The 22004-nt window shown below is 58.3% G+C and overlaps 1 protein-coding gene across 16 annotated transcripts; it reads left to right on the forward strand.

Moving 5' to 3' along the window:
- The first annotated feature begins 447 nt into the window (after positions 1-447).
- On the forward strand, positions 448-21019 carry ARHGEF11 (Rho guanine nucleotide exchange factor 11). 16 transcript variants are annotated; one of them, XM_072358414.1, is made up of 42 exons: positions 448-637; positions 6145-6177; positions 6878-6969; positions 7340-7438; positions 8431-8480; positions 8560-8617; positions 8892-9070; positions 9167-9238; positions 9567-9686; positions 9926-9980; positions 10072-10148; positions 10603-10740; positions 10866-10940; positions 11333-11434; positions 11809-11907; positions 12435-12477; positions 12566-12662; positions 12743-12865; positions 13081-13104; positions 13482-13626; positions 13758-13854; positions 14260-14289; positions 14538-14667; positions 14763-14942; positions 15276-15323; positions 15829-16016; positions 16105-16251; positions 16437-16516; positions 16777-16902; positions 16997-17114; positions 17313-17491; positions 17568-17643; positions 17799-17966; positions 18067-18154; positions 18258-18359; positions 18543-18625; positions 18701-18907; positions 18982-19254; positions 19621-19713; positions 19972-20171; positions 20279-20465; positions 20709-21019. In XM_072358414.1, exons 1-42 carry the CDS (start codon positions 603-605, stop codon positions 20756-20758), a joined length of 4566 nt encoding a protein of 1521 aa, XP_072214515.1. In that variant the 5' UTR covers positions 448-602; the 3' UTR covers positions 20759-21019. The 16 variants fall into 16 exon arrangements, with proteins under 16 accessions (XP_072214515.1, XP_072214518.1, XP_072214519.1 ...); XM_072358417.1 differs by having other exon boundaries at positions 18704-18907; XM_072358418.1 differs by having other exon boundaries at positions 14541-14667.
- Positions 21020-22004: the final 985 nt, after the last annotated feature.

Genomic DNA, 22004 nt, shown 5'->3' on the forward strand with positions numbered 1-22004 from the left:
AAATCTGAATACCCACTTTGTCCCCCCCAACATCCATCAATCCCTGCGGGTCCCCAGATCAGTGCAGTCCCCCCTATACCCCAACAGCCCCCATATACCCCCCAATCCCTGCGGGTCCCCAAATCTCTGCGTACCCCCCCACACACCCGTTCACACCCCCCAGATCTCCGCTCTCCCACCCCTTTCCTCCCCCGGGGTCCCCCCATATCCGGGTATCGCCGTCGTCCCCTAAAACCCCTCACCCCTCCCTCACAGCCCCCGCTCAGCGGCGGGGCCGAGGGCCGGGCGAGCTCGGGGATTGGGAGGGCCGTAGGCCTCTCCCTCGGCCCGGCCCCCAGCGCCGGGCGGTGGGGCGGGGGGACCGCGCCGAGCCGGGCCGCGCCGAAGCGGAGCCGCGCCGAGCCGGGCCGAGCCGGGCCGGGCCGGGCCCGCCGCGCTCCCCGCGGCCGCTCGGGGGACGCTGGAGCCGGGGCAGCGCTCCGCCGCGGGGCCGCCGGGCTCCGGGGATGGTGGCGGCCGGCGCGGGGCTGCGGTTCCCCGAGCCCTGAGAGCGGCTGCGGCCCAGGGGCGCCGGGCGGCGGCTGAGGGGACGCGGAGGAACCATGAGCGTGAGGCCGCCGCAGGCCGCCCCGGACAGGTATGGGAGGGACCAGGGGACTGAGGGGCCTCATTTCAGCCGGGCCCTGCTGCTACAGAGCCACCCTGGGGCTGGGTTGGGAAAGGGGGGGGGTCCCGATGGGGGTATGGGGGTGTGGGGCAGCGAGCCATGGAGTGTACCGCAGCGCTGGGCACTGGGGCTGAATGCATGCAGTGGTGCTGGGGTTGAGTGAATATAGTCATGCTGGGCACTGGGGCTGAACAGGCGCTGGGGTTGAGTGGGATGTGGTGGTGTTGGGGCTGAATGCATGCAGTGGTGGTTTGACACTGGGGTTGAGTGGATGCTGTGGCTCTGGGTGCTGGTTGCATTGGGTTGGGTGCTGTATGTTGACCCCTCTTGGTGTGTCCCATCGTTGGGTTCCTTCTGCCTGCAGGATAACGGTGGGTTATTTGGCGTTAATTGTTGCTGATAGATTAAGTGCTCACAGCACAGCCACGGCTCCCCTGGGGCTGAACCATGCGACTGTGGGGTGGCTGTGGGTGGGATGAGCCCTTCATCCCATCCCTAAAGTGCTGTTGTGAGGTTTGGCTGAGGTGGGTCCAGAATGGGGACCCTGAAAAGATGCAGCTGAGCCTCAAGGAGCAGCGGGCTGACATTGGAAACTGTGGCCCAAAGGAGCAGGGAGCAACGGTGTTGAATAACTGCTGGTGCATGGAGCAGGTGGGAGAGGGGGTACATAGAGGGCACAGGGCATTGCTGCCCTCCCATAGCTCCAATGTGGACCAATGTACTGATGCTGCCCCTGCATCGGGTGTTTGGATGTTGGGAGCAGTTTGTAGGGAGCCCTCCATGCTCCTACCCATCACACCAGCTGGCTTGTCCCTCCGTTGCTCTGTGGCTGCAGTTTGGGGGCACACAGTGCTGGAGTAGTTTGGGTTCTCCTTGCTGTCCCCCCTTCCTTCCTCACCTGGTGCTCAGTGTGCCCTGTGGGTAGGATAAAGTGAACACTTCTGCCTCTGGGATGGAGCATGACTGCAGAACCACACAGCAGGCTCTTCCTTGGGCTTTGCTGGGCTCAGCAGCGATGAGGCCATGATCAGAGCTGGAGGTGCTGCATGCTGTGACCTGGAGCATGCACCGGCTGTTGGTATGGGGCTTAATGCTTCTGTCTGCTCCTTAAATAGCTGCTGTCCCACTGCTCCATAAGGTCAGCAGCCTCAGGTGCCCTGGGAAGCTGTTCTCCAGCACAAAAGCAACCTGAAAATGGGTGAAATGGTGTGAAATTGAGGACTTTCTCCCTCTGGCTCTTCTCACACCTCTGACTCTGTGTGGGGTGACCTCAAGGCATGGAAAGGGCAACCTGATGCTGTCCTGGTGCCATCCCATTGCCATCCTATGGGCAGGGGGTGCGTGAAGATGATGGTGCTCAGGCTCTGCTCTGCACCCTCCAGCTTCAACCCATGGGAGCCATTCCCAGCTCTGTTCCTTGCAGCTCCTCGTGTTGCACTGACAGAACGGCGCTGCAGGTGGGAGGGCAGGGAGAAAACATCCCTGCAGGGCAGTTGTTTTGTGCCTCACTCGCTGCCTTGCACCTCACGTGGCTTCAGGGTTGAACCACCTCAGCCACGCTGGGTTTGTCTGGGCCAAGCTTCACCTTGGGCACTCCCAGCAGAGCTGCACGGGAATGGTGTTTCCTCCACAAGAGCCTGGTTTTGCTTTCGCTGTCAGCCACCCTCTCTGCACTCTTATGCTGCAGGCAGGGAAGGGAAGGATGGCAGCCGCCTCTCCCAGCAGGGAGGAGAAGGCTGGATGGGTGCAGGCTCGCCCAGTGCTGCTGGCAGCACGAAGGCCGCAGCATTTGTGGAGCACAGTTCATGTGCAAAGCACTCGGCAAACATCGTTAAGGCACAAATGCTCATCTCTCAGCCCCTCGTGCAGCTCTTGAGCAACAGGAGCTCCCTGGGCTCTCTGCTCCCGGCTTCTGCCCTGCTTGGCATAGCTGGTGTGGCTCAAGGCAGCCCTGCGATGCCACCATGGTGTCCCCACTGTGTCCAGGTCCAGCAGCTGCAGGACCAGGACCTTCCTACAGGCTGTGGTCAAGGTCTCACCCCACTGATGGTGTCACCATCACCAAAGTCCCCACATCACCACATTCAGGCTCCTTGCAGGGAATGGGCATTACCAAAATTCTTTGGAGTCTGCCTTGCCATTAAATAACCAGAGCTGCTCCACTTGTGTTAATTTCCCCCCCCTCCATTTAATTAAAAAACCTTAATTTAAACCAAGCTCCCGAGGAATCCCATCTGCTGCAGCAAGGTTGCTGCAGGAACCCATGGATTTAAACTCAGCTTGCTGTGGAGTGGACACGGGGCTTTGCAGAAGGAAAATTGATACCCACGAGCCAAGCTTTGCTTTGCTTTGCTTCTCTCCCTCGGATATAAAAGCAACAAGAAAGAAACAAACAAACAGGTTGGCTGCTGAAACCCCATTGAGGTTGGAGGGCTCCTGTCTGGGTATCACAGTGCAATGGGGACTCCTGTCTGGGTATCACAGTGCAATGGGGCTCCTGTCTGGGTATCACAGTGCAATGGGGGCTCCTGTCTGGGTATCACAGTGCAATGGGGGCTCCTGTCTGGGTATCACGGTGCAATGGGGGCTCCTGTCTGGGTATCACGGTGCAATGGGGCTCCTGTCTGGGTATCACAGTGCAATGCGGCTCCTGTCTGGGTATCACAGTGCAATGGGGCTCCTGTCTGGGTATCATAGTGCAATGGGGGCTCCTGTCTGGGTATCACAGTGCAATGGGGGCTCCTGTGTGGGTATCACAGTGCAATGGGGGCTCCTGTGTGGGTATCACAGTGCAATGGGGGCTCCTGTTTGGGTATCACAGTGCAATGGGGGCTCCTGTCTGGGTATCACGGTGCAATGGGGGCTCCTGTCTGGGTATCACGGTGCAATGGGGGCTCCTGTCTGGGTATCACAGTGCAATGGGGGCTCCTGTCTGGGTATCACGGTGCAATGGGGCTCCTGTCTGGGTATCACGGTGCAATGGGGCTCCTGTCTGGGTATCACAGTGCAATGCGGCTCCTGTCTGGGTATCACAGTGCAATGGGGGCTCCTGTCTGGGTATCACGGTGCAATGGGGACTCCTGTCTGGGTATCACGGTGCAATGGGGCTCCTGTCTGGGTATCACGGTGCAATGGGGCTCCTGTCTGGGTATCACAGTGCAATGGGGGCTCTTGTCTGGGTATCATAGTGCAATGGGGGCTCCTGTCTGGGTATCACAGTGCAATGGGGGCTGTGCTCACTATTGGCTTCCCTGAGCAAGGCTTGGTGTGCTCTGTGTCCGACCTGAGATGCAATGCACACGTGCCAGGCTGGATGCGCCAGGCCAGCACCGTCCCTCAGTGCCACACCACGGGGAGGGGGAAGGAGAGGAAGTTGAATCATTTTTAGCTGAAATTCCTTCCTTCCTTCCTGCCCCAGAATATTGGGAGGGGAAGGGCTATGAGGCTCAGCGGGGCTGTGGGTTGCAGTGGGAAGCGCCGATCAGTGCAGCATCGCGCTGCAAGCATCCCGATTCCCTTTCCAAGTTCGGGTTTCTTTTTTCCTGTTGTTCCCCACATCCCACCGAGCTGCTCAATTCCAAGTGGTGTTTTTTTTTTTTTCCTCTTTTATCCCCTGTTTATTTATATTGTTGGTAGCTCCCGTCCCGCTCCGGCCAGGCAACGTGCCGTGCCGACGTGTCTGACGTCGGTGTCCCCGGGAGGGGACTGCAGGGAGCAGCCATTTGGAGACAGGGAAAGGGGGAAAGAAATAGAGAGAGATCCCAACCCGGAGCCAGCAGCTGCACGGAGCTGCCTGTAGCCTGACCCACTTTGAGGGTTTGATCCTGTTTCTCTCTTAATCGTTTAATTGTGGCATTTGCTCTGCGTGGGCAGCGCTCTCAGGGTTGGGGGTGTTTGCTCTTTAGTGTGGGTGATGTGCTTTTTTTTCCCTCCTTTTTACCCCTCCCACCTTCATTTTGATGCTGAAATGCCCTCAGGATTGCCCTGTCCCATGGTACTATGAACAAGCCAGGTGATGCCAGCATTGCCCACTTCCTCCTGAGTGCTGCGGTGCCTCTATGGGGAACAAAGCAACCTCAGCTTACTGACATGGGGACGTCCCGCCCAAAGATGATAATTGAGCTAAAAATAACCAGAACTGGGGAAATATAACGTCAGTTCAGGAGCAGGACTTGCCCTGGGCGCAGCAGAGCGTGGGACATTGGGCTGGGGCCGGTCAGAGCCTGGCAGCTGTGGGGCCGCAATGAGTCAGGGTGCTCTGTGAGTCAGCCCCATAACCACCGGAATTTGGAGCCTGGAGGGCTGAGGAGTGAAATCTTTTGAGGGAAACCCAAGGGCTGATGTTTGTGTGGTTGGAGATTTAGGAGGTGATGTCTTGGCCAGCAGAGGTGCGTGTGACACCCTAAGGGTGAGCATCTGGAGCCCCCAAATCTTAGAGAAATGAACCCAAAAGAGAAATCACGGCGCTGTTGCAACCTGGCTCAGGGCTCTCGGTCTTGTTGGCGCTGCCTTTGGTTCAGGACAGGCGTGGTTTGGCTCCCCATAAGTCAATTAGGAAGAAGCTTATGCAAAGCCGAATTAAACTACTCTTTTAGACGGAAATAAGCCGGCGCTGGCCCAGCAGCTGTAGGTTATCCGGGAAGGGTCCAGCCATGAGCTCGGTGCACCGGGCTCTGTGCAGCTCTGCTTGCCAGGCTTACAACACAGACCTCACAGCACATCCCCTCTGATGGTCCCTGCATATGGGGTGATGCTGAAAGAACAGATCCTAACTTGGCCTGGATAAAGGTGCCTCCTGCCCCGTGCCCGCCTGCTGTAATCCCATGGGTAATCCCAGGGGTAATCCCATGGGTAATCCTGATGGGTAATCGCACCAGGATCATGCTGGTGTTGTGCCCCTGCGTTTCCAGCCTACAAATGTGTCCAGGCTCCATCCTGCCAAGCTCCTTCTGATTGCAAACGTGATCGAGTGGATCAGCAGCTGTCCCTAATGGTTGTGTGTATGGAGCCAGAGTTAGCATGGCTCCAGCAACCCCAAGTGAGATGCTTCTTAATGCCCGGGTCCTGCAGGGAGCTGGTTCTGTGCCATGGCCCTGTGGCACCAGGGCAGGAGGAGAGTGCTGATCCTATGGAAAGGGGCGGATTACTCAATGCCTGTAATTGTGGTTTCGGAGCTGTTGAGTCTTGGAAACTGGCAGCGTGGCTCTCAGGCTGGCACTGCCTCTGTCTTTGATCCCATGGGGTTTGGGTGGTGCCAGAACCCCACTGGGTGCCCCCAGAGTGCCAACAGAGGGTCCTGGGGTGCCTTTCTTTCATGGAGGTTGCTTGTCCTGCAGGATGAGGGGTGTCAGCGTGGAGTTTGTCTGTGCTGTGTGTCCCTCTGTCTCTTGATCTGTTTGTCTCCTCTTTCCCCCTTCCTGCACTGCTGTCCTCTGGGTCTTGTGCCACCTCCATTGGGTTCTGTGCTCTGCTGGCAGCAGAGCAGGCAGCAAAAGGCAGCGCCTGCCCAGGTAAGCGGGGTTGGGGCTGCCTGAACTCACACGCTGCACCCTCGCTTCACTGCAGCCCTTGGGGGCAGGGCACAGACCCATGGCTGCTCCTGTCAGTGGTGCTGCAGCCCTGGCATCACTCTCCTGGTGCTCTGGGGCTCCCAACTGCAGCATGGCCCCACAGCGCTGGCAGGAGCAGAGATGGGGATGCAGCTGTGTTCCCGTTTGGAGATGGAGGTCTGGGCCTCCTCCTCCTGCTGCCATCCCTCCAGCACCAGGCGAGGGGATGCGCTGCATCCTTGCAATGCCCCAAAGTCCTCAGGCAGCTTGTCCACCCTGCACCCTGCTGCGGGACCACAAGGCTCAGTGAGGGGGCAAAACATCACTGAACCGTCTGCTGTCTGTCCGTCTGTGTGTCCATCTCTCTTCCATCCCCCGCAGCTTCCTCCCTGTTCTACCATCAACCCTTCTGCAGTCTGCCAAACCCTGCAGCTGTGCACGCTGCATGACACCCCTGTCCCCCAGCTGTCCCCTGTGCTGCTCTCCCTGACCTTCCTGAGCATCCCTTGGGGCTGGGATGGGAGAAGTGCTTTCCCAAGGGGCAGGTGGGTGCCAGCTGCTGGTGCTTCCCCACATTGGGCATGAGTTGTTCCTGAGGAGGAGCCAGGTCCCAGCTGTGACTGAGGACTGCTCCATCAGCCTGACTGCACTCTCCCTGCAGGTTGAGCAGCCTGTCTTCCCTGGGCGATTCATCTTCAGAGAGGAGATCTCCCGGGCACCGCCGTCAGCCTTCTGATTCCTCCGAGACCACAGGTGAGCTCTTGCAATTGAGGACACTGCTGAGTTCTTTGCATGGGGAGGGAGCTGGCAGTTCCCAGTGTTAGCAGCATTGGGCTGCATCACATCCATTCCCAGGCTGTGAATAGGAAGGGACCCGCATGACAGCAGGCTTCAAACAGCCCTGAAACATCCCTTGGGCTGGGATGGAGCTGCGGGTGTGGGGTTGGTGCTCCCATAAGCTGTAGTTTCTACCCTGCAGCAGGGATGTTCTGGCATTGAAAAGCTGGGTCGCACGCAGTGGTCCACACTGCAGCCCCAAGTGCTGCTGCAACCCCCAGAATCAGGCATCCTGGCAAAGCCATGTCTCAGAGCTTCACTGGCTTCCCTTCCTTTCCCTCCCCAGGTCTGGTCCAGCGGTGTGTCATTATCCAGAAGGACCAGCATGGCTTTGGCTTCACTGTCAGTGGGGACCGCATCGTCCTCGTCCAGTCTGTGCGACCAGGTGAGAGGGCAGAGGGGCCAGGGGACACCTTGGGACCCCCTCACCTGCTCCGTGCCTCTGGAGAAATGTAGCAGCGAGGTTTGGGGTATCTCTGGGCAGGGACAGGTTAAGTGCTTCCTTGGGTGGGTGGGGAATTCCCTCTGGCAGCCCTGGGTAAACACACGTCGGCAGCTCGAGTCTCTTGGCGCTGTGCTGCAGGAGATGCTGCTGGTTTTGCAGTATAATGACTTTGCGGGGTGGCAGGGCTGGGAGCAGCAATTTAGACAGACAATGAGCTGCTTATTTTACAGCGGATGTTCCCACCTCCTCCCCCTTCCCCCCTCTAGCCCGAAAGCCAGGAAAAATGAGAATATAGTAAAGGGAAAGCACTGTGGGTTTCAAAGGCAGGTTTGCTCTGGGGTTCCTCTCTACTGCAACAGTAGCTGCGTGGGGAGACCCCTCCATGCCCTTTGCTCCAGAGAGACAGAGACAGGAATGGGGACCTTTCCCAGCTACGCTGCTTGGTGTGTGATCACGTGCACCCACCTCACCCAGGCGTGGGACAGCAGAGACGCCCACCCGGGTCACTCACTGCCAATAGCAAGAGTGTTAAGAGCCAAAAGAATCCCAGTGATCCCATGTACTTTCCACTTTTGGAGCTTGCTTCTGTGTCTCAGCCCCTTGGCCTGGAGTCAGAGCTCATGGAAACATTTCCTCTTGGTTTTGGCTTGAGGGAAAGATAATTTTCCCTATATTTCAGCCTCAGTGGCTTTGTTACAGAGTGGAGTGGGGAGAGGAGCAGAGCAGTGTTGCTGCTGGGCCCCTGTCCGGTGTTTGCATGCACGTGGTGCTCTGGGTTGTGTAGGAGTCACTGCGGATGCTGGGACCCCAGTCTGGCCAGGGATGGGAAGGGCTGGGTTGTGGCTTCTTGAGCAGCACAGGGGCTATTTGGGCTGGAAGGTGGTGTTCACATTGTGTTGCACAACCCTTCCTGATGTCTGTCTGTCCTGCAGGAGGAGCGGCCATGAAGGCTGGGGTGCAGGAGGGGGACCGCATAGTCAAGGTGAGCGTTGTGGCCTGTGCTGTCATGCCCTGCTGCTGTGTCTGCAGCTGATGGCTGATCCTCTCCTCCCCTCTCCCAGGTGAATGGCACCATGGTGACCAACAGCTCCCACCTCGAGGTGGTGAAGTTGATCAAGTGTGAGTATGGCCAGAACCTGGTTTTGAGCTCAGGTGGCAGAGCTTTCCCTTTATTGCTTCTGGAGACGAGGCTACATCCCCATCTGGGGAGGGGGACAGCATCATGCCCAAAGGCAGGGCTTGGTTTTTGGGAGAAGATGAGGAAATCTGTCTCAGTCCTCCACAGGCACACAGTGATAGGGATGTGCCCACCCATTGCTGTGATGCTCACCTGATGTTTCAGGCAGTGAATGACAGGAGCTTTTCTTTCCTTTCTAATCCTTGATGTCCTCAGCTGGTGCCTATGTGGCCCTGACACTCCTGGGCTCCCCACCACCGTCGGTTGGGCTCTCCAACTCCCAGCAAGACATGAGCACTACAGGGGCACCCCGCAATGCCCCTGCCTGCCCCCCACCACCTCCGCCCCCACCACTCCCCCCACCACAGCGCATCACTGGCCCCAAGCCCTTGCAGGTAACGTATCCTGCCCACCCTGCTCTCTGCCTTCCTGCAGGCTACAATGCATTGCAGGCAGAGATCAGCCTGTCTTGTGTCTACCCTACACTGCAGGACCCTGAGGTTCAGAAGCATGCAACGCAGATTCTCCGGAACATGCTGCGGCAGGAGGAGGCAGAGCTGCAGGTACAATGCTTCTCCTCCTCCAAGAATGACTCTGGGCTTGGTTGTCTCTTGCTTGAGCTGATGGGCACTGGGACAAGCTCAGCTCTCAACCCTTCTCTCTTGCCTGCGATGTCTAGTTAATGGGCTCTCGCAGCAGTCTGTAACACCCCAGCCAAACTGAGCTGGTACCTGGGGGATATGTGCAACATTTGGGTGCTGTCTGACCCAGGGGAGCTCTTGGTGCACACATTGAGCCATGTAGCAGCTGTGTCTTTGCCCCCTTCCCATGAGCAATGGGGCAGGCTGATGGGTTTGGGGCTGCTGTGAGCATCTTTATCCTCTCACTCAGCGCTTCTATGAGGCGTACAACCGCAACCCTGGCACTGTGGTGGGGGAGCAGATTGAGGGAGCACGCCGGAGGGTCAGCCAGCTGCAGCTCAAAATCCGCCAGGAGACCAGTGGCTCCATGGTAAGCGAGCAGCACACATTCTATGGGAACCCTAACTTAGATTAGGGTTAAGGCACCAGGCATCAGGCTCCCTCGGGGGGTGGGGAAGCATGGCCATGCAGGGTGTTGGTGTTCCTGGTTTCCCACTTTTGCTATGGTGGGTGGGAGATTCCGCAGCCTGGTGTCCTCTTGCTCTGTGCTGGAGTGTCTCCCTTTGCTGGGTGGCATCCCACTGGTCCCACATTCCCCTCACCTTGCAGGATTTGGGGCGACTCTGTGGTGATTCCAGCATGGCAATGTTCAGGGCAGCAGAAGGTGAGTGGTGCTGGCAGTTTGTACCTTCCCTTCTCCCCATTGTGCACAGGGCAGTCCTGAACATGGGGCTCAGCCTTTTCTCTGTCCCCAGGCCGCCTCTCACTGGACTCTCAGGATGGTGACAGTGGGTTGGAGTCAGGCACGGAGCGGTTCCCCTCTGTCAGCGAGGTGAGAGCACAGCCCAGCTCTGCTGGGCCCCAGCAACGATGGGGGAAAGTGTTATTTAAAACTAAATGTCACCTGAGGTGGCTGAATATGACAGCAGGGTACAGCTGGAGGGTTCTTTGCACCATTAGGAGCCAAGGACCTGGCTTTGAGGTTGTAATCACTTGCTTATGTTCTGAACAAGCTGAACTTCTTGACGCTCAGAGCTGAGATTGCAGTGCTTGGGCATGCAGTGCGTATCCTGACATTACTGCCCCAGAAATGAGTGGTCCCCAGGCTTGTGCTTCTAGTCTTAAAGTGCTTCCCATAGTCCTGAAGGTTTTATGAGGTTTCTGAGTTCGCTGGGCCCACTGAAGACGTGGTCTTCATGGTCTCAGAGCTGCAAACTGCTCTCAAGGGACAACCCTAAGTCAGGCAAGAGCCATCTCCAGCCTTTCCCTTCCAACTCCCTGAACAGATCTCCCTGAACCGCAACTCTGTCCTCTCTGACCACGGCCTGGACAGCCCACGCACCTCCCCGGTCATCACTGCCCGCCTCTTCCAGCACCATCGCCGGCAGGGCTCCGATACAGCCTTCACCCCCACCACTGAGCAGGTAGGATGGGACCAGTGCTGGCCTTGGGCATGCAGCCATCATCCCATCTAGCAGGGTACATCGAGTGTCCCCACAATCCCTGAAGTCGGTGCCCAGCTCCTAATGCTGTCCCACCTCTCCTGCAGGGATCAGAACGCACGGGACGACCTCTCATCATTGGGCCAGAGGAAGATTATGATCCGGGATATTTCAACAACGAGGTAGTGGCACCAAACTGCTCTTGGCTCTTGTCCCATCTCTCTGGGGGCAGCCGGCCAAGGTCACGGGACAGGGCTGTCACTTCTCATATGCTCCTCCCTTTGTGGCTGTGTGCCCTGACACCCAGGAAGCGTTGGCATTTAGAAATCCTCCTGAGGAGGAAGCTGTCCAGTGACCTCATCTGCCTCTGTTATCCCAGCCCGTGCCGAGAGCATTCCTGGATGACAGCTGTCACCAGCCCAGTCACTGCCGTGGTGGGGATGGGGGTGTCCTGGATTGGGCTGGTGGGAATTGGGGAGCAGGGGCTGGAGCTTCACCCAGGGGTGTGCAACAGAGCTCCAGACAAGTCGGTTCCCTTCTTTCCTAACCAATGCTTCTCCTTCGGGTCCTGCAGTGCGACTCCCTCTTCCAGGACCTGGGCAAGCTGAAGTCCCGACCAGCACACCTGGGAGTCTTTCTGCGCTACATATTCTCCCAGGCAGATCCCAGCCCCCTGGTAAGAGCTGGAGGCAGCAAGCTGGGAGAAATGCCAGTGGGGCGGTGTATCCGTGCGCTACCCACATCCCTGGGGTCTGCGGGCGCTGCTGGTTTGCTGAGCACGTGGCTGAGGTGCAGGCTCTGTGTGTAGGGCTCAGGCAGCTGCTGGCAGCCCTGTCCCCAGCTGTGCAGCAGTGAGGGAAGCCCAGTGTAGGGTTACATGTCCTCCCCTTCCTCCCAGGCGTGATGCGGGGAGGGCGCTGCCCTCCCAGACCCCCACGGTCGTTTCCTGTTTCATGGCCGTCTGGCTGCTGCTCTATTGGATGTTTCACCTTCCTGCTTCTAAACCTTCCTCCTTCTTCGCTGCCCACCTCTGGTCTCCCCTCCTTGCAGCTCTTCTACTTATGCGCAGACGTTTGCCAGCAGACAACAGCAAAGGATTCCCGGGGTTTGGGGAAGGATATCTGGAACATCTTCTTGGACCGGAACGCGGTGAGGGCAGGGGCTGTGTGCCTGCACAGGGGTCCTTGCATCTGCAGGGGGTGGGTGGGGAACCAGCTGGAAAGCCAGCATCAGTGTCACGTCCGTTGCATGAGGGTCCTTTTTAACATGTTTTGCCACTGACAGTGCTTTGCTGATGCTGATTTCTCTGCTTCGATGCAAATTGCGTAAAGCATTGCGCAGGCATTGCACAATGGCAGCAGCACCAGGCAGCTTGGAGCAGGGGTCATAGAGGCAGGGCTGGGGCTCAGGCTGTGCCCTCTCTTCCTGGGGGTACCTATTGCTTGGAGGGAGGACACTGCTCCAGAGGGATTTGTGTTCTGGGTGCTGTGATGAGTGTTGGGTGCTTTGTGCACTGGGAAAGTGGGACTCTCAGCTCTCACACCCCTCCAGTTGCAGAAATGACAAACAGTGATGGTGCAGGAGCATGGGGCACCCTCACCCTGCAGCTCAGAGCTGTGTGAGTGTGGCTTTGGCATGCAAATTCCTTCACACACTGTGTTGTGTTCCCACCGCAGCCTCTCCGAGTGAAGGTGTCGGAGCAGCTTCTGGCTGAGATCGGTGAGTGAGGAGCTCTCAGGGGCTGCCAGGGGCTCTCATGGCTGTTTCCTGCATGGCTGGTGACACTGCCTGTCCTTTTATCACCCAGAGGCTCGTCTACGGAATGGGGATGATGTCCGAGCTGCCCTCTTTGAAGCTCAGGAGATGGTGATGCCCGAGATACAGGAGCAGATCCAGGACTACAGGTGACAGTGGGATGGTCACCCCACAGAGCTCAGCATATATCCCCCTGTTCCTCGTGGTACTGACCCCCATGTGCCCATAGAACGAAGCGCACCATGGGCCTGGGGAGCCTATATGGGGAAAACGACCTCCTGGACCTGGATGGGGACCCGCAGAAGGAGCGGCAAGTGGCTGAGAAGCAGCTGGCTCAGCTGGGTGACATCCTGTAAGTGTGGGCTGCCTGGTCCTGCCACCTCCCCAGCGTGTTGATTGAGCTCAGGAAGGAGAAAGTGGAGCAGGAGCTGGGGGTGCTGGTGGCAGAGATGGGAGTAGGGGGCTGCAAGGGGGCATGGAGGGAGCACCCTGACCGGGGACGGCTCCCTGGGGCTGAGTGGAGGAATCCAAACAAGCTCTTTTATTCCTTTCCATCTCTCTCTGCAGGTCAAAATATGAAGAGGACAGAAGGTGAGTGACTCTCAGCCATGGCAAGCATGCACCCAGTTGCAACTGTATTGCTGTTGCTGACTAAGGAGGGGAAAAGGGTCTTAGAGAGGAGATGCTAAACCGCCCCTTTAATATGCTGGCCTGCAGCACCTTGTCCCAGTGCCAGCTTTATCCCTGGGGGCTGTCAGGATAGCAGGGCTTGGGGAAGGAGTGTCCCTAACTCTCCCTCTTGAAGGCTGCTGCCTTTCTGCCCTCCTTATCCCTTCCCAAGTGTCCCCTGGCCAGGAAGGAGTGGTTCCTTTGTCACACGAGACCCCACAGGATGTCCCAGCTCCATTTTCACAGCCTGTGGTGCTGTGTCCTGGTGCTCTGTCTCCACTCAGACTCTTCTCTTGCAGCTCCCCCATGGCCTTTGCCCTCAGCACATACATGAACCACACTGGCATCCGCAGCCGTGAGCCACGTGTAGCCAGCACCAGTGAGAAGGCACAGGCCCTCCCGGACAAGGACAAGTGGCTGCCCTTCTTCCCCAAGGCCAAGAAGGTGAGTGGCTTGATGGCTGCTGTCCCTCTGCTCTGCTCCCAGCTCCCCTCTGCAGTGTGTGGTTGGGATGGAGGAAGAGCTGTGGTGTATTGCCCACGTTGTGATGCCAGCATTCCTCTCGGGTGTCCCAGCAGAGCAGCAGCACGAAGAAGGACAAGGATGCCATAGAAGACAAGAAGCGCAACCCCATCCTAAAGTACATTGCGAAGCCCAAAATGTCCCAGAGCAGTGAGTATTGGGATATTCTGGAACACTGAGCTGCTCAGCTCACTGCTGCTGGGAGACCTACAGCCTTTGGGCAGCCCTTAGGCACCCATCAACCCATAGCAGGCACTTCTCATCTGCCAGCTATGCTCTCCTCATCCAGCCCCTTTCAAAACCTCTTGTCTCAACCTCGCTCCCAAATGGCTTTGAAGGGAGCAGGAGGGGAGCTGAGCAGTCCTCACCATACATGTGTGCTCTGGCACATGTGTGCATGTCTGCTCTGACACGCATATGTATGTTCCCCCCCCCCCCTGCTTTCAGTTCTTATACCATTAGCTCACACGCTCCCTTCTCTGCCTCCTCCGCTGTTGATAGATGCAGGATTGATTTGACATCTCATTTTTGTTCTTTTGTTTTTTTTCCTTTCAGCATTTCATGTCCCTTTGTCCCCTGTCGAAGGTAAAAGCCCTTTTCTTTTATTTGCCATTCATCTCACGTGCTCAGTTTTGATTTGTTCCCCCCAGCGCTGCTACACCGGGCACTGGATGGGCTATGGGGTGGGAGGAGGGCTGCCCATGGGCACTCTGGATGTCCCCAGGGAAGCCCCAGTGGTGGCCTTGGTGACATCCCACAGTGAGGACAGCAGTGCCACCATCTATCTCCTCCTTCCTGCCCTCACCAGGATCCCTCCCTTCTCTTTGCCCCAGCAGTCAAACCCGGCAATGTGAGGAACATTATCCAGCACTTTGAGAACAACCAGCATTATGAGAGCCAGGAACCCGGTTCACAGCGTCTCTCCACTGGCAGCTTCCCTGAGGACCTGCTGGAGGGTGATGGGTAGGAAGGGTTTTGGGGGGGCAATTCCTGCCCTCTGTGTTTTCTGCCTGTGCATCCCTCAGCCTGATGCTCTTGGCTCTGTCTCCCTGCTGCAGATCTCGTGCTGAGGTCAAGCTGGGCCGCTCGGAGAGCTTGAAAGGCCGTGAAGAGATGAAGAAATCAAGGAAAGCAGAAAACGTGCCCCGCTCCCGTAGCGACGTGGACATGGATGCTGCAGCTGAGGCCACCAGGCTTCACCAGTCAGCATCATCCTCTGCCTCCAGTCTGTCCACCAGGTGGGAGCTACCAGCAGAGCCAGGCTAGGGGAGATGGGTTACCTGTGGCCCTCAGGAGGGAGCTGGGATGGTCCATTGCCTGTCCACAGTGTCTGGGCTCTGCACCTCCTGGTGCAGCCCTGAGAGTCCAACTTCACAGCTGATATTTGTCATGGGAAGCCAACGAGAATTTGGTTTAATCCACATTTGTGCCCCAAGCCCTGCATTGCGATGGGTGGCACTTTGCCCCTCAATGGATTTGCTCCCGGGAAGTGCTGCAGGGTGCTGTGTTGGGAGTAGAGGGCCCTGTGGATGCCACAGGGTCTCATGGGTGATGCTCCCATCCCTCCCCAGGTCGCTGGAGAATCCCACCCCCCCCTACACACCGAAGATGGGACGCAGGTGAGTGGCACGGCTGCTGCTGCCATCGCCTCTACCTCAGCACCCCGAGCCCGCCGCCACCTCCAGGGCTGGGTCCTACAGAGCAGGAGGGTCACTGTAGAGGGGGCTGGGGGTGTCAGAGGGGACCTTTCTAGCTTCTCCCAGGCCTTGATAGAACACCAGGGGAAGCAATGCTCAGGGCTGCCCTGGGAGGGTGGGAGGGAGCCCCCAGAGATGCCTCCACTTGGCACAGTCCTGCGTAACGCCAGCTCCCCATCCCAGGAGTTAGGAGGCACCTCTGTTCCCTTGTGTCTCACGCAGGAGCTTAATCGACCTATATAGATGGCTGCTGGGGGACCTAGTCTGTTAGCTCAAGAGTCAGAGGCTTGTGCTTCTTGTGCTGAAGGTCCCGGGTTCAAGCCGAAATAGGGCCCAGGTAGATATTGGCTGTGCTGGGAGTGCTGCAGGCGGGCTCATGGGAGGTAGGACTTCAGAGTACTCTCACTGCTGCTTTTCATCCACCCAGGAGCATCGAGTCGCCCAGCCTGGGCTTTGGTGCTGACCCCTTCCTGCCTCACCTGCTGGAGGACGAGCAGGGCCAACTCTCAGACCTGGAATCCGAGCTGGATGCACAGAACTGGCAACACACGGTGGGCCGGGAGCTGCTGGCCAGCCTGCCACAGAAGGAGATTGACCGGCAGGAAGTGATCAATGGTGAGGAGCTTAAGAGTGAGGAGTTGAGGGGTCTGTGCCTCTGCAGACACAGCCCAAGGACACCTCCAACTCCTCTGCCTCTCAACAGAGCTCTTTGCCACGGAGGTGTCTCACCTCCGCATCCTCCGAGTCCTTGACCTTCTCTTTTACCAGCGGATGAGGAAGGAGAGCCTGCTGTCCAGGGAAGAGTTGGCACTGCTCTTCCCCAACCTCCCAGATGTGATTGAAATCCACAGTAAGTTCTTCCTTCCCTTCTTTCTGTCCTGCAAACCTTTTTTGCAGTGGCAGTGCTGCCCTGGGCTGTGTAGTGACCAGCTTGGGCTGGGCTGTTTGATTGCTGCAGATCTTTGTAGCCCACTTTCAGTTTCACTCATGGCAGCAGCAGTCAAAGTTCACTGTTTCTCCCACTTCCTCCTCCAGATTCCCTCTCCGAATCAATGAAGAAGCTCCGGGAAGAAGGACCAATCATTAAGGAAATCGGGGATCTCATGCTGTCCCGGGTAAAGAGGGGTGGTTGCTCAGAGGGGATGGGGTGACTCCTGCCCTGAGGACATCACATCCTCTAGGAGTGGACAGGGGAGCCTGAAGGTTTCTGTGCAGAGAGCAGAGATGACCCTGCTGTTACGGAGACCTGTGCTGTCCCCCTCGGTGCCTCTAGGAACCAGAACATGGAAATGGAGGAGCTTTGGGAGGGCCGTGGTGGGGTCAAGGTTGGGCCAGCTTTGTTGGAATCTGAGCCCACGTCTTTCTGTGCCCCCAGTTTGACGGCCTGGCCAAGGAGGAGATCCAGCAGGTTACTGCTGACTTTTGTTCCTACCAGTCCATTGCGCTGGAGCTTATCAAGACCAAGCAGCGCAAGGAGACCCGTTTCCAGATCTTCATGCAGGTTTGTTCCTCTCTTGGGCTGCTTCTCACCCCACGGCTCTCCTGGCTGCCCTTGCTTACACCTCAGGGCCTTTATCCTTTTCCTCCTGCCCTAGGAAGCAGAAAGCAACCCTCAGTGCCGGCGCCTGCAGCTCAAGGACTTGATCATCTCAGAAATGCAACGTCTGACCAAGTACCCGTTGCTGCTGGAGAACATCCTCAAGCACACTGAGGGTAGGGGCTGGAGGACTCTTAGGGTTGTGAGGATGGTGTGCTGCTGTGCAGCCGGGATGGGTGGGTGCTGGGGGGATTCCTCCCTTCCATCAGCTCTGGGCTGGCTCCATGTGGGCTCAGGATGCAGCCATGAGTGTGTGAGTGTTGCTCAGCTACACAGGGCAGCACCTGCTCCCCCTGACCCTCACCCTTCTCCAGTGGGCACCTCAGAGCATGATAAGCTGTGCCGGGCCCGAGACCAGTGCCGGGACATCCTCAAGTATGTGAATGAAGCGGTGAAACAAGCAGAGAACCGACATCGGCTGGAGGGCTACCAGAAACGCCTGGATGCCACCTCACTGGAGAGGACCAGCAACCCGCTGGCAGCTGAGTTCAAGGTGATTCCAGCTCCTTGTAGGCCTGGGGGGGCTGCCTGGTGCCAGCGCATTCACCACTGCCCTCTCATTCCTCCAGAGCCTGGACCTCACCTCCCGCCGCATGATCCACGAAGGGCCACTCACCTGGCGTATCAGCAAGGATAAGACTGTGGGTATGGACCTCCCCTCAGGTCCTGCAGGATGTGGGCCCCCTCCAGCTCTGGGGACCCTCTGAGGCTGTGCCAGCTGGAGTTGTGGTGTCCTCAGGGTTATCCTTCCTGGGCTGTGAGCACATCTCTGAGCTTCTTCTCTCCGCTCTCTGCTCCAGATCTGCACGTGCTGCTTCTGGAGGACCTCCTGGTGCTGCTACAGAAACAAGATGAAAAGCTGGTGCTCAAGTGCCATGGCAAGACAGCTCTGGGCTCCTTGGACAACAAGCAGACCTTCAGCCCTATCCTCAAGCTCAACTCAGTGCTCATTCGCTCCGTGGCCACAGGTAGGGGACAGCAGGATGCAGGGGGTGGCAGGGGTCCTGTCCTCTTGAGTGTGTTCTTCATTATACCTTGAGCTTCTCCATTGCTTTGTCCCCCGTGCAGATAAACGAGCCTTCTTCATCATCTGCACATCAGAGCTGGGACCCCAGATCTACGAGCTGGTAGCACTGACGTCCTCCGAGAAGAACACGTAAGGGCTAAAGGGGCACTGGTGCCATGGGGCAGTGCGTGGCTGGGGAGGGGGCTCCCCAGTGTGACCCCCTCAGGAGCTGACGGTGCTCTGGGCCGGCCAGGTGGATGGAGGTGTTAGAGGAGGCAGTGCAGAGTGCCATGAGGAATGCTACCTTCCCCCCAAAGCGCCAGATGCCGGAACCCACTCGCATGGCACCTTCAAGGTGAGTAGGGTTGGAGCCTGGTCTGACACTCGGTGGCACTGCTGGGTGTCTCCAGCTGGTGGGGCTGGAGACATGGGTTCTCCCTGCTGCAGGAGCTATTTGCTGGAGACCCAGAAGCAGCTCTCAGGGCTCCTGGCCCCTTAGCACTGCCATCCTCCAGTCTAACCCCTCTCCATCCTGCAGCCTGGTGTTGCAGGACCCCGACGTCTCCCCCATCCTGTCCCAAGTCAGCAGCTCTGCAGCGGAGGTGGAGGAGAGTTCTTCAGGTGATTTCCCATGCTCAGTTGCCCATCTGTCTCTGGGCTCAGGACACAACCCTGAGCTCTCCCCTCTCCCTGCAGCAGACGACAATCCCACAGAGCTACTGGGTAGGGAGCAACCTCCAGTGCTGCCAGAGGAGCCGGGGAGCAGCGAGGTGGAGGAGGAAGAGCTGCCCCCTGGACCTTTGCACACAGAGGTGTCTGATGCTCACCCAGAGCCCTCCATGCGCCTGGCACTGCCAGTTCCCAGCCCAGCTGAGGGGTTGGCCGAGGCAGCCCTGGAGGATGGTGAGTGATGCTCAGGAGGACTGGGGAGGCCCCCCATGATATCAGCCTCCCCCCAATTGTCCCTCTTGTCCCAGTGGAGAACCTGAGGCTGCTGATCCTGCGTCGGCTCCTGCCCAGCCGTGACACTGAACCTGAGGACGACTTGACACCCACACCGTCAGTCATTGGGGGTACCCACACTTGGGACTCAGTGCTTTCCAGCCAGGATTCGGCCTCCCAGGAGGTGCTGGCTGAGCCTCAAAGTGCTGCCGAAGAGCCAAAGACCAGATCAGGGTGGGAGGAACAGAGTGAGACGGGTCCAACAGTGTCTGCTGAGGAGCAGAGCAGCTACAAGGTGGTCCGGAAAGGTATGGGGAGCTGCCAACCCCCAACCAGACATAGGGGGGCACCCGGGGGCTGTTCCTTTCCTTCCTTTGGCTGGGATTTGGGGTCTCTCTGCATGAGCTTTGGAGCTGGGATGCTGGTGGTGGGCTCTGATGGGTGCTGGTGGTGGGATGCTAACTGATGCCAGGGGTGCTGGTATATGGGTGCTGGTGGTGGGGAGCTGATGGGTGCTGATGCTTGAAGGTAGCGCTAATTGGTGTTGGGGATGCTGACTGCTGGTATATGGGTGCTGGTGATGGGATGCTGATTGGTGCTGGTGGTGGGTGCTGGTGGCGGGGCCAGCTCACCCCCTCCCTCTCCCTTCCCCCATCTCTTTTTGGGGTGCACAGCCCCAGCGGAGGGTGCTCAGGAGGCCACGCCCTCGCCAGGCAGCAGCCAATCAGAAACTGAGCTGCAGGAAGGAGGCGGAGCTAATGTAGATGGTAAAGAGACCCCCATCCCCTTCCTGGGGGTGTCCTTGAGTCCCCAGAGCCGTGTTTCCCCATTGTGCCCTCCTGTCCCTTAAGGGCAGCCATATCCTCCAGAGGGATACGTGTCCCTATGGGGTGCTGTATCCTTGGGGAGGGGTGGGAGGGGTCCATGTCCCCCAAGGGCCGTCCCCAGAGCTCAGGACACAGAGTGCCACCACAACCCTGATGCCCCCCACTGCTCTAAGCCTGTCCCCCCCCCCTCCTTTACAGGTAACTACTTCTATGTCAGCATGCCCGCCGGGCCCCCCGAACCTGTGCCACCTCCAGGACCCCCCCATGCCTTCCCACCTGAGGAACCCCCCCGGCCCAGCGCTGCTGAGGGTCCCCCAGACCCACCCGGCCCCCTCCGAGATGTCGACCTCATCTTCCGCACCATCGAGCAGCTGACGCTGAAGCTCAACAGGCTGAAGGTGAGTCCCAGTCAAGGGCTGATAGAACAGAGGGGGAAACCACAAACCTGTGCCCCCCCCCCAGCCCTTATATTGTGCCTTTTCCCCTCACTTCCCCCCCCCCCCAGGCTGTCGAAGCTGCCCATTGGGAGCTGCTGCGATCCCTTGGGCACAGCTCATCTGCAGACACCACCCCTGTGGGGCACCCAGCCCCTGGGATGGAGGGGTGGGCCCAACAACCCCACAGCCCCGAGGGAGGCAGCCCCCTGACCCGCTCCCTGAGGAGCCTGCAGGGCCACAGCGCCAACATCCCAGGTGAGCGGCTGCACCCCATCTCCTTTCCCTCTGCTCTCCATCCCCCTCATCACCCCACTTCTTGCCGTCTTCCTCCCTTACCCTTCTTGCCCCATTCTCTCTGTCTCCCTTCAGTATCTCATCCCCATCCCTTTCTCCCTCTTCCTAATCATCCCCCTTCAAGTGGTTGGGGATGGAAGGGAACCTTCATTTACACCCCGACTCTCAATTCCTCCCCTCTCACACCCCCTTTCTCTCCTCCAGGCTGCAGAGCCCCCTTGGCTGAAGACCCCACACACACCGCCGACCTTTAGCCACGGAGTGGGGTGGGGGTCAACCTCCCCCCCCCCCCCCCAACAATCACTTAAATCTGGGGAGCTGCCCACCAGCCCCTTCCACCCCTTGGGGGCTGGTGGGCACTGCCAGCCTCACCCATAGGGGGTTCCCCTATGGAAAAGAGGGAGCATGGGGGACCCCCTTTCACCCTGCATGGCAGCCCCAGCCTGGCTCCCTGCCTCCCCTGGCCGTGAGCTCTGGATCTAGTCTGTATAAATGCACTTTGTTTTGTTCCTCTCCGTGCTGCGGCCCTTTGCTCCCCGCTGACTATAAATATGTACGTATGTGCACCCCATCGTGTAAATAACCCCCCTCCCATCCCCATCCTCCCCCTGTGTCACCCCCACGGGGGACAGTCGTGTCCCCAAAGCTGGGGGGCGAAGGGCAGCCCATCCCATGTGTAGAAGCGAGGCCGACGTTGGGGTGTCTGATATATATATATATTATATATAATAGAGCCAAGATTGACCGGTTGCTGTTTGATGCTGTATCATCTGTTCCATTTGATTCCTTCCCGCGGTAAAGAAATTGATCGTTGTTATTATTTTGTAAAGTAAAAGCCCAGAAATGTGCTGTTTTTTCACCCATAGGCACATGTGGGGCTCATGGATCCAGGTTATACTGCTCCTCTTCCCCCAACCACCCCAGGCTGGGGGTTCAGTGCCTCTATATGCCATATGCTGGCAGCTGGGGGGGGGGTCTCAGTTACCCCTTGGAAGCTACGGGGGTCCCAAGGCTATGGAGGCTCACAGGGTGGAGGGGAGTTCGCAGGGGGGTGGAGGTTTATTGGGGTTCCCATAGAGCTGACGGTTCCGGACCAGACTGATCTTAGCACTGAGTCCCCGACCTTTTATAGGACTCGGGGGGCTCACGGCGGCACCAATCACAGCGCGGCAGCTGAAGCACCATTGGTCTATTTCTAAGCCAATCACCGCGTGCAATTTGGATCCATCTTTAGGCCCATAGCTGGATCTGTCGCGGCACCACCTCTAGGCCCCGCCCACCCACCCCATTGGACCAATCACAGAGCGCGCTTTGGATCCCTCCTTGGGCCGACGAAGCGACAATCCCTGTCCCCGTCCCCCACGCGGTTTCTATGTCAACCTCGGGCCACGCTGGACTCTGTCCCCCCCGGGCTGCTCTCTGTAGGGAGGGCGGGGGGGGCTGTCTGCCCCCATCCCACCTATAGAGGAGTGACCCACACTGAGTAGGAGTGTGGGGGGG

The sequence above is a fragment of the Excalfactoria chinensis genome, chromosome 31 (assembly GCF_039878825.1).
Source record: "Excalfactoria chinensis isolate bCotChi1 chromosome 31, bCotChi1.hap2, whole genome shotgun sequence".
Classification (NCBI taxonomy): domain Eukaryota; kingdom Metazoa; phylum Chordata; class Aves; order Galliformes; family Phasianidae; genus Excalfactoria; species Excalfactoria chinensis.

What these genes read in the sequence shown, in the direction of transcription:
- ARHGEF11 (XM_072358414.1), top strand. Translation starts at nt 603, where the DNA reads ATGAGCGTGAGGCCGCCGCAGGCCGCCCCGGACAG. An exon ending in GAGCAGATCCAGGACTACAG is followed by an intron (nt 12,663 to 12,742) that starts GTGACAGTGGGA and finishes ATGTGCCCATAG; the next exon opens with AACGAAGCGCACCATGGGCC. An exon ending in CCCTTTGTCCCCTGTCGAAG is followed by an intron (nt 14,290 to 14,537) that starts GTAAAAGCCCTT and finishes TCTTTGCCCCAG; the next exon opens with CAGTCAAACCCGGCAATGTG.